The sequence below is a fragment of the Nothobranchius furzeri genome, chromosome 1, assembly GCF_043380555.1.
Source record: "Nothobranchius furzeri strain GRZ-AD chromosome 1, NfurGRZ-RIMD1, whole genome shotgun sequence".
NCBI classification, from domain to species: Eukaryota; Metazoa; Chordata; class Actinopteri; order Cyprinodontiformes; family Nothobranchiidae; genus Nothobranchius; species Nothobranchius furzeri.
The window spans coordinates 69,251,475-69,262,705 of record NC_091741.1 but is presented as its reverse complement, the minus strand read 5'-3'; the positions used below and the strand labels follow the sequence as shown (position 1 = coordinate 69,262,705).

The window sequence follows — 11,231 nt, the reverse complement described above, 5'->3', positions numbered from 1 at the left end:
AGGCAACAGTTCTAACCGCCCGGTCAGGTGAGTTTTCTGGCAAATCAAGAACAGAGTGTAGCATACCAAAGGTCACATTTTCATCAAAATGAACAGAAATGAACTTTCAAGCACCCTTCTGTCAAGATCCCAAGTGATCCAGGGGGTCAGGAGGTCGAGATGGACACTGCCGATGGCGTGGGCCTCTGGTTCTGGAGCCCGTAGACGGCTCAGAATACGACCCTCCTAGTCTGGGTAATCTTCAGGTGACGGCAGGAAACTGGAGTGTCTATTTAGCGTCTAAGGCTGTTCGGTGGCTCTTAAAAGAGCCGTTGTGTCAATAATCACTCGCAAGCATTGCAGAGAGGCTTTGACCTTGAGGTCAAAAGAGAGGTGGGTTTCAAATGCTTGCTCACCGGTTTGGCCGGACCAGGAGTCAGCTGGAAACTAACTAGATCAAGACATAATTCTGTTTTATCAACTCTCTTGTTGATAAATTAGGCTAATCAGAATTTGACATGTTTAAAAACGTTACCCAGAATACCTCAGAAAGTCACGCCTTCAATCAGATACTCAGAGGTTAAAGCCTGGTTTATGCTTCTCCGTCAGCTCAGCAAGGGACAGACACGCACGAATTGACAGAAGCGTTTTGCTCTCATACTTCTCCGTCTCCTGGAGAGTGTTGCAAAGCAATTGCCCGGCAGGACAACAGAGGGCGTAGCGCTGTTCTGTGGTATCCTGTCATGTATCGGTCCAAGATAGTGTGTTTATATTGTGTTTTTTGTGTATATAAGAGACTTTTAACACGGACATATTTGTCTCTCATTCTCCTCCACCGCTTCATGCGCTCCCCACCTCTAAACCCACGTTTCTTGTCATTTCCGTCCACAAATAAAACGCTTGCTGCGCATCTTTTCACTCCTCCAGTCACAGGAGGATTAAACGTTCATGCTTTTAGAGTTTTTTCGCGAGGTATTCTTCAAGCTTCTCCATGTCTGCCGCTGTCAGCTCAGAGTCAAAAACCACACCCAGGTTCTTCACTTGTTCAGATGGATTAAAAGACAGAGAAATTGTAATTTCGGTAAAAGCGTCTCTCTCTCTGGGCCTCAGGACCAATGACTAAAACTTTAATTTTGTCCTGGTTGAGCTGGAGAAAGTTCTCTGCCATCCAGGATTCAATGTCTCAAATACAGTTAAAAAGAGCATCCATTGACCGAGAGTCATCAGGAGACACAGAGATGTACAACTGTGCATCATCAGCATAACTGTGAAAGTTAACCCCATGTCTCCTGATGACTCTGCCAATAGGGAGCATATAAAGATTAAAAAGCACTGGGCCTAAAATTGAACCCTGGGGCACACCACATGTAATCCCATGGACCCTAGAGGAACAAGTATCCAAACTCACCATGAAAGTCCTGTCTGTGAGGTAGGATGTGAACCATCTATGTACAGCACCAGAGAGGCCGATCTGTTGTAAACGAGTTAAAAGAATAGTGTGGTCTACTGTATCGAAGGCAGCACTTAGATCCAGTAGAGCCAACACTGTCAACTTCCGTTCATCATAATTTACTCTAAAATCATTTAAAATCTTCAGAAGAGCTGTCTTGGTGCTGTGGTTCACCCTAAAACCAGACTGAAATGTCTCTAGGACATTATTAGTGTTTATAAAATCATTTAGTTGATTTAAAACCAACTTTTCTAAAATTTTTCTTAAAAATGGTAAGTTGGATACCGGTCAATAATTGTTTAATTCATTAAAATCTAAATTCCTCTTCTTCAACAGGGGCCTCACCAGCAGCAGGAAAGACCCCCGTCTGAAGGGAGCAATTCATCAGGGTCAAAATCTCATCACTAAAAGATCCATAAAATTGTTTAAAAAACGAAGTTGGGATTGGGTCCAGAACACATGTGGTGGGTCTCACTGAGGAGAAAACTTTATCAAGAGTCTCAGCTTCTACCACGACAAAGCTGTTCAGTGTTTCCTCTGGTATAGACACACATCCAGATTTATCTAAGACCTTATTACTTATGGAGGATAAAATATTCCGTCTGATGGTGTCTACCTTCCCTCTGAAGTGGGCTGCAAACTCCTCACAGAGTGCATTTGAGGGTGTTTTCTGAGGTGAATTGGATGTACGGTTTAAAATGTTGTTTATGGTGGAAAAAAGTATTCTGGGATTGTGTTTATTGTCTAGAATGAGTTTGGAAAGGTATGCATTACTTTAATTTCTCACTGTGTTATTATATGATTTAAGTAGCTCTGTATATATTTGATGATTTATAGTTGTTTTGTTCTTTCTCAATCTCCGCTCTGCAACCCTGCAATTTCTCTTTAGTTACTTTAGATTTTCATTTCTCCACAGTGAAGCACGTTATGAATATAGACTTTTGATTTTAAGTGGAGCGAGCAGGTCGAGAGTGGATTTCAGTCTACTGTTAAAATCATTGACAGTAAAATCACAGGAGGCAGTTACTGGAGTGGGAGGGATCTTTCTAAAAACTTCAAGAAAACCTGCAGCCACTTCGGGGTTAGATGACGCTCCCTTGTTCTCACAGAGGGTTCCAGCTGGATAAAACTGGTGATGCTAAAAAGTACGCAGTAGTGATCAGAGATAGCCTTATCAATAACAGAGGACACACTGGTGGACAGGCCATACGTGACGACCAAGTCCAGGGTGTGTCCTCTGTTGTGAGTTGGCTGTGTGACATGTTGACTAAAATCCATATAACTCAGAATATTTAAAAACTCCTTTGAAAAAGCATCAGTCAGAAGGATTATCTACATGTAGATTAAAATCACCGGCTAAAATGATCCTTTCAAAGGAGTTGTGAAGGATTGATAAAAACTCTGAAAATTCTTGAATAAAAATGGCACTCTGCTTAGGAGGCCGATAAACTGTGACACATAAAATCTGAGGAGAGCTAAAAACTGCCGCTGTATATTAAAAAGTGGTAAAATTATCAAATAAAACTGGTTTGGCAGAAAGTATTGATGAGCTAATAAAAGCAGTACCGCCTCCCCTTTTGCTACTCCTCGTTGAAAAATTAAAATTAAAGTCTGGCGGAGAGGCCTCTGTGAGAACAACAGGTGCATCTGAACTCAGCCATGTTTCCGTTAAAAGCAGACAGTGAAGATTACAATATAAAATCAGGTCATTTATTAAAAACGTTTTGTTCAGCAGAGAACGAACATTTAAAAGAGCCATATCAATAGTAACTGGTGAAGGAGTGACTGTATTAACTGAAGGTTGGACTTTTGGTAACTGTTTTAGATTATTGGGGTTGCTTTTGTTTGGTTTATGACTGTTTGTCTGCTCTCTGCTGATAATAACAGGTATGAATGAGGTATGGTAAGGTCCAAGTACGATATGTGATTTACTGTTAAATTCAGGGCTGGGTTGGTAGGAGCAGGGACCAGCTACACATCAGGAAGTGGGAGCAGATGAGGCCGGTGGAGTAGACAGGGGGGGTTGTGGACAAGCCAGGCTCATGGTTAGAGTACGGGTCCCCTGTCTATTTAGATGAAGCCCATCTGCTCCAAACAGGTGTCTCCTGCCCCAGAAAATGTTAAAATTGTCTATAAAACCAACATTATGGATCACGGTGGCAGAGGAAAGCCAGGTGTTTAATGACAAAAGTCTGCTAAAATGGCTGATTCCTCTGCCCATGGTGGGAGTGGGGCCAGAGATAAAAACAGACAGGTGCATTGTTCTTAAAAGATTAAAAAGGTGAATAAAATCACGCTTGAGGAGCTCTGACTGCTGCTTACGGGTGTCATTGGTACCAGCGTGGATGATGAACTCACTGTTGTGTGTTTCTGGATGATGTCTGGGATGTGTCCTGCAATGTCCAACACTGTAGCTCCGGGGTAACAGAAGGTCAGGGCTCCTCTCATCCTGACATTACGGATGATGGAGTCCCCAACGATGAGTGTGGTTGGTGGTGGTGGTGTGGGTGTGTTAGTTGGTTGAAGCTGGGCAGAGGACCCTTCTGGGGCCTGCTGAGTGATGGGTTGAGCCCCCCCAGGGCTGCAGCAACGAGAATTCAGCAAGAGATACAAGAGATAACATGGTCATAAACCAGGTACTGGTAGCTTTGGCACTGTGTGCAGGTGCCAAGTCATCTTGGGAAATGAAATCTGCATCTCCATAAAGTTGGTCAGCAGCAGGAAGCATGAAGTGCTCTTAACTCAAACCCGGCTGTTGCTACCTGAATGCAAACTTTTTCTATGTTAAATATTTTGTCTCAGAAATAACTTTATGGAGTTTTGATGAACAAGAAATCTCACAGAACATGTTTATTTGTAATTTTTAATACTTTTTCTTTAATGATTACACAGATCCTTGAGTTGAGTAACAGAAAGCTGAAGATCCAACTCCAACCATCTCGACAATGTTCAAAAACAGGTAAAGAGAGTTTTGTCCAGAAAACCTTTAATCATTAATAGAATTAGTAGTATGACATGTTTCAATAAATATTTAGATATATACAGATACAGCAGGAACGGTACATTCTTTTTTTCTTTTTAAATTGCTTCACATTTTTTGTACAAGCCAAAATATCTGCCATTTTATTCATATTCATGCAAAATATTGTTTCTTGGATTAATGAAAAATAAAATTAATTTGCTGAACATTTTTCATCTTGCCTTGATGTGCACTTTCAGATTATAAGCGTCGGAAATCCGCAAAAGAAACAGGTGCACTTTGTGCCAACACACAATAGAAGCAAGTAAAGCAAAAAAAATTAAGGCCATTCCAACTTTTGCAAAGAAGATCAATAAATAATAACAATATTAATTATTATTCCTTTAGTTCACAGCAGTTCGGGGTTCATCGTGTTTTCCTCCTTCTTCTGGGCATCAGATTGCACATTACATACAGCAAAATACAAGGGAAACAAACAAAACCTCAGAAATAAACCATTCATCAAAATATCAAATCATGCTACTTTAAAATCCATTTCAGATTCAGAAATGAAGGTTTCAAAACTCCCCTTTTCTTGTTTATTTCAGTCCATCGGCATCATATCATGACGCAACAGAACCGAGCAGCCATCTTGTACTGTGATGCCCTCTCTACCCCAAACACATATATTTAACCAGTGATTAATACAATGAAATGAGGCCGATGACAACGCTATACAGTGATTATGATAAACACATGGACCCACGCCAGAAAACGGTCATGAATCATGTAAAAATGGTGGCTGAATGAATGCATGATATGCTTGTAGGTCTTTGTTTTCGTTTGCATATTCAACCTCCATATGGCACAAGAAGATATGTAGGGGAATGGATGACTGCTGTTGGCTCGAGGACAGAAGTGCTTCTAGTTTCAGTGTTTGTGACACAGTAGGAAAAACAAGTCATCATAATTAGACTGAGCCTGCTCAGGTTCAAGCTGCGATCAGAGAGAAGGAGGCTTCGATAGGAACAGGGAGACCGGGAGGTGGTGAGGTTCGCTTTTACGAGCTCCACATGGAAACAGAATCTAGCCCAGTTTCTTTCTCAGCGGCCATTTCTTCAGACATTTAAAATAACATTATGAGACTTTTTATTAGCCCACGACAGTATACAGCTCTGCAGAGACTTAGCATGGTTCCATTTGACTTTCCAACAGGTCCAGTTGGCGTTTTTAAACTTTTGCCTTAAAGCTCATTTTTCTGGAGGTAGAAAAGTTTCAAACATATTGTTTTGGGAACTTTGTGTTTTCAGGTGTCAGCATCACATGCTGTAAAACTCACTTTAAACCAACAAATGGGTCCGGAGCACAGCCACAGCTGCAGCTCACCGCTCCCCACAGGGATGGGTCAAATGTGGAGATACACTTTCACCAGTGTGTGATGAGGACTAATGTGACTTTAAATACAACAAATAAATGTGACTTTTTACATAGATAAATAACATAATTGAATCTCTGAGTCTATTTTTGACTTCAACTAATAAATAATGATGATGATGATGATCATGATGATTAAATAATAAAAATAAATAAACAAAACAAAAGAGGGAAATTTAAAAAGGGAAGCGCTAGGGGTTTTAGACATGCAAAATAAAAATGCTTTTCAAATATTTCAGGATTTTCACTGTAAATGGTGGCAGACGAGATCAACTCAAGTACCTTGGAAGGAAGTTTATTTTTCTCTGGAAACATTTGCAGCTGATTGTTCCAAAAAGAAAAGTAGACATATAAATCTTAACCACGAGCATACTCTTATGTAAAAGCTATCTTTATACCTTGGTTCTGCAAAAAAAAAAAAAAAAAAAAGGAAGAAAATTAAATTGAACATGTAAAGTTTGGGCTTTGACTTCACAAGTCCAACAAGCACAACTTAGTTTGTCTCAAAGATACCATGTATGCTACATTATGTAAACAGCATCGATGTGGGCTTTCAACAGGTTAACAGGCTGTTTTTTAATCTAGCTTTTGTGACTAAATATGTAAGCTATACCTAGAAAACTATCTTTATTAGAGCAATATAATCATGTTTTTCACACTGTGTATTGCAGCATAAGCAACATGTTTCAAGCTGATATAATTCTAAACATTTTAGGAATTAGAGTTTAATCTGTTAATTTGTCCTTTTTAGCTCCAGATTTTGGTAAAAGTTGATTAAAACAAAACTTAACACAAATGTTACATTTGTTTTATCTAATTCTGTCCATTCTTCTATTTTTAACAATAAGTCGGTGTGTTCTAAGCAAGTGATAAAAAAATCAATGTCAAAATATAATGGCCTAATTGGGCAGGAACTTCTCAATATAATGGCTCAGCTGTTGGGTGGTGCAGATTTTATGGCACCTTCATCTCAAAAGCATCAGAATTTTGATGAGTTAAATTAAAAACACACATTGTCATGCTGCAATACAACTTAAAACTGTCCACATGAAAGTGTCTCACATTTGGATAAAAAAACTCCAAGAATGTGTGTTTCACAGGTTAGACCGTCCTGGGTGTTATACAGTTTGAAATGGTACCAGTCGTATGAGTCCTAGATACATATGCCGTGTAATGGGAGCAGCAAGTCCAGTTTGTACTGGTTTCCTGCTCTACACAGCACATGAGCTCCAAAGGAGCTGGTACTGTAACAACACAGTGGGTGGACACCTTAGCATAACATGTAACATTTATATGTTCATATTAATAATGACTATATTAATAATAATAACACACATTCGTAGTATTTCCGGCTTTTCCTGGATGATATATATAGTCATTCCTTTGAACAGCTGAATGCTATAATATGCTTGCTGGGTAAATAAACATACAAAGTGCATGATTTAAAATGGAAAGGACAGCATTGAGATGCTGTAATATATCTTATTATATCTTTCACAAGAGAAAGTAGACCAAAAACTTTCTATCAATTTCTGCATTATGAAAATAAAACCTCTTTGGGGTAATTTGAGTAGGAGATAAATGAGCAAAATATTAAACGACTTGTGCAAAAACTGGAGAATAATCTCAACAACGAGCCAAATTGCTGAACTTTAGTTCTATCATCTGATTGGCGTAATTTGGCTCAACTTGCTTCTTGCCGATTGCTTTCTACAAAACAGAGTTTCATGCAGTATCCTGCATGCCTCGGGAACAAAGTGCCTCAATAGGTTTCTACCTTAAACATTCTAACACATAATCACATTTGACTTTAGAAGTAGCAGTTTGATGAAAGAAGCAAAGCTCTCTGAAGGGTACTGCTGGAGATGGAAGAGCTCTGAAGTGATAAAAATCAAAATTGCATATACTGATTATTGCATAGAAAAGCCTGGTGCAAAGCAAAAACATCGATCGCATCATCCTGTTAGACTGATCGATACTCGTGCAACACAACTACAGAAATCCTGTCATTGAACTCTGACTGGGTGGTGGTGGTTCAGGATGTTTGCAGCTACAGTTGGTGTTTGTGAGTGAGATGGAAGTACATTTATTTAGGATGTAACAGTTGTTGTAAATCTGCATAATTTAAAGTATTTGTTGTCTCAGATGGGAACAGGATGGGTTGAATTTTCAGCATCGCACTGAGGCAGGGTCAAAGCAAGGAAGTGCTGCTAAAATGTAAACATGTTTAAATTTCAGAAAACACAGCGACGAAAAACGGGTGAAGAACTCCATCAAGGATCGAGATGGTCTTTCTTCTGCTGATGGCATCAAATGAAGGATTTCAGTCATCTAAAGAATAAAACACCCGCTCCCCTTCCCCAGATGAAACCCTGAAGTGGAGTGCAGCCACATCATTTAATTGGCACATGAGTTAATTATAGTACATAAAAATAATCATTTAAGGACTGACGAGATGTTGATCAGAGATTTCTCAGCACTGCGTGTCCAGTCATTTCGTCTTTTTTCGTACTTGTCAAGCGGCAGCGACAGACTTCAAGTGTCTGCAGTTCTTGTTGGCAGCGGGGGGGGAGGAGCTTCGACAAGTACTTGCAATACATCTTTGAAGCAAATCTAGATATATAGAATGTGATCTTTGCATCAATTCATTAAGTGGAAGCCCTGACACGCCTTCCTTCCTTTTTTCTTTTTTGTTTTTAGTGAAACATCCTTCGTTCCAGAGGCCCACCTTTGGAAATAAAGTTTATAAATTTTCCAAATATGATAAATATGAGTATAATACACTGCAGTATCCCTCTTGCACATCCCCAACCCTCCACCCACACCTCATGTGTTCATATAGAATAATATATCTGTCTTCACACACAAAAGAAAAGCTCAAATCAAATACATCGTCTCCTCTTGTTTCAGTTCCTTCACTCCCAAACAGTTTGTCGTGTTTGCCTGTGAAAGTTTGTGGTTTCGCTGTTCCTCTTTAATATATTGCCACATTCATATATCATGCATTTAAATGCATTGCTATTGCACTGGTCCGGAATTTTCTGGGATCCAGGGGTGGTGGGGGCAATAAATGCAAACAATAGGATCGGATGGATCTTTTTTTTTTGAGGGGGTTAAAAAGCAGCAAAAAGGGGAAAAGGTGAAGGAAGAGGGACAAGTTAAATGGTTGGAAAAGAGGGCAATGTCTGCTACCGAAGTCATATTTGTGGTTTTTTGTTTTGTTTTGTTTAGCTGAATTCTTAGTTCCGCATCCCTTTCATCCTCCCCCTCTCCACTACTGCTTGTGGACGTCCTCACTGCGGATGATTTTGTAAATGATCCAGTAGAAAATGTTAAAAATGAGGAAGACAAGCGGGAAGGCCACACGAGACACCGTGTCAATGCGCTTGGCCCGACTGATGAACAGCTTCTTCATCTCCTCGATGCTCTTCTCGGGCGCGGCCGAGGTCGGAGCGTTGTTGTTGTTACCCTTGATGGCCATGCCGTCCTTAGCCTGCAGGCAGGCGGGGCCCATGCCATAGCCGGGGAAGTTGAAGCGCCCATCGCCCTGGTCCTCCTCCTGCAACATAGGCCAAGACCCAGACAGTTAGGAACCAGAGAAAAAACATCAGCTTTGGAGGTGTGGGTAGAAAATATGTGCAGGCTCCTAGGCGTCTTTGACAAATTGAAAAAAAAATAAAAATAAATACAGCTGAAACAAACAAAACAAATAAATGAATGAATGAATGAATAAGGACATTGTTTCATTTTGTAAGTGTGTGTTTGATTTAAAAATGAAATTTTAAAGAGATCCTAGAACATTTTTATTTTTGGAAATTGTTCTTTGAACCTCTATAAATCATTTGCAACTTTGCTGGAGTCTACAGTGACCTGGGAGCTCTAATGAATGGCCAAACACAACCCTGTTTTAAAGTTGTGTAAAAGAATGACCCGCCCACTCTGCCTGGACATGAATATTAAATTAGCTGCATGCTGATTGGTCGGTTTACCTCTTTTTTTTTTTTTTTTTTTTTTTTTTAACGTGTCCTGTCTGGCTGTGAAGCAAGCAGAATTGATGTCTGAATGCTGGTAACAAGCCTTACAGTTTTACTCTCAGGTGGAGCATCAGAGCATCTGCTTTTAATGTCGCACCTGATATTTAAAACTTTATTGTTATTGTTTTTGAATGCTTTGTAATTTCGACCAGACACGGAGACAGAGGTGAAAGAGAAAGGAAAAGAGAAAAGGTGGGGAGAGAGGGGGTTAGGTGGGGGGGGGATTCAACAAAAATAAACAATAATGAACAAGAGTCTGCTTCTAGACCTGCAAAATGAGACGAGAAAAAAGCAAAACATAACAAAAAAATGGGACACAACACCAATATAACAAAATCAAGCTATCACTGCGTCAACTTGATGAAGAAATATATAATCAATCATTGTTTAACTAAACAGTCACACGATAATATACCACAGTGCATTGAGTGCCCACCATAGTCTTAAGACATGTGTTGAACGTGCCCAAGCCCATACTTATGAGAGCACCATGTGAGCACCTGTGTGTGTACACGCGCTTGTTTATGTAAGGTTTATCTATAGGAGCGTCCAATAGAGAGTGTGAGGGACCACAGATCTGCCCCCCAAAGACGCGTAGGAGACGGGGGGGAGCTCCAAGTCCCAGAGATCCAGGCGCTGCCCCAGAACACAGGAACCCCAAGGAGCCCGCAACCAGAAAGGCCCCCGCCCCCCTCGAGAGGCACAGAGGATCGCCCCGGGGGGCCACAACCAGCAGCCGGCAGAGCCCCGGGAGATATCAGCGGCAAGTCCTCAGGCCTGCCCGCAGCCTCCCACCCCCTAGCCGGCCGAGTCCGGGACCCAGCGACCCGGGACCCAGGGGCGACCACCCCCGCCGGGGACCCAGCAGAGCCCAGGGACCCAGACCCCCCCAGGCCGCCACCGGGATTGATCAGGCAGATGCCAAAAATCTTAAACTCGCTGACCCGGGAGCCACGAACACTCAGGCAGACCAAGGCATCACACCAACACCAGGTGTGACAGGGGGGAGGGGAGACGAAGATCTATATCATCAAAGGAGGTCCCAGGAGAAGGGAGGAGTCAAAGGCCCCACCTGACATATACAGTCATACACAAACACAGTCACACACTCCCTCCCTCATGCTCACACATGCACATACAACCAAAGACTTACAAAAATACACGCCGGACACCCATTCATGCTCCCCATACACACCCTATTCACTCTGGTCCCGGTAATGCTGCACATGGGGTACAACCACCACCGGTTACCAGAGTTTGACCCTTTCTGCTGGGGTGCTGATGAGCAGGCTCCCCCGCCCACCGCCGAGCACAGCAACCCACCACCCCAGACCCCAACCAGACGGCCAGATCTCCCTCCTAGTCTCCAGCCCCA

At 41.5% G+C, this 11,231-nt stretch overlaps 1 protein-coding gene across 2 annotated transcripts in view; it reads right to left on the bottom strand.

Annotated features, from left to right (window-relative positions):
* Positions 1 to 4,264: 4,264 nt before the first annotated feature.
* glra1 (glycine receptor, alpha 1) overlaps positions 4,265 to 11,231 on the bottom strand; it is a 209,743-nt gene continuing 202,776 nt past the window's right edge. For both annotated transcript variants that reach the window (XM_070549989.1, XM_015952019.3), the window contains one exon: positions 4,265 to 9,381. In XM_070549989.1, coding sequence (XP_070406090.1) covers positions 9,097 to 9,381 — 285 coding nt within the window. In that variant the 3' untranslated portion in view covers positions 4,265 to 9,096. The remainder of the gene's footprint in view (positions 9,382 to 11,231) is intronic.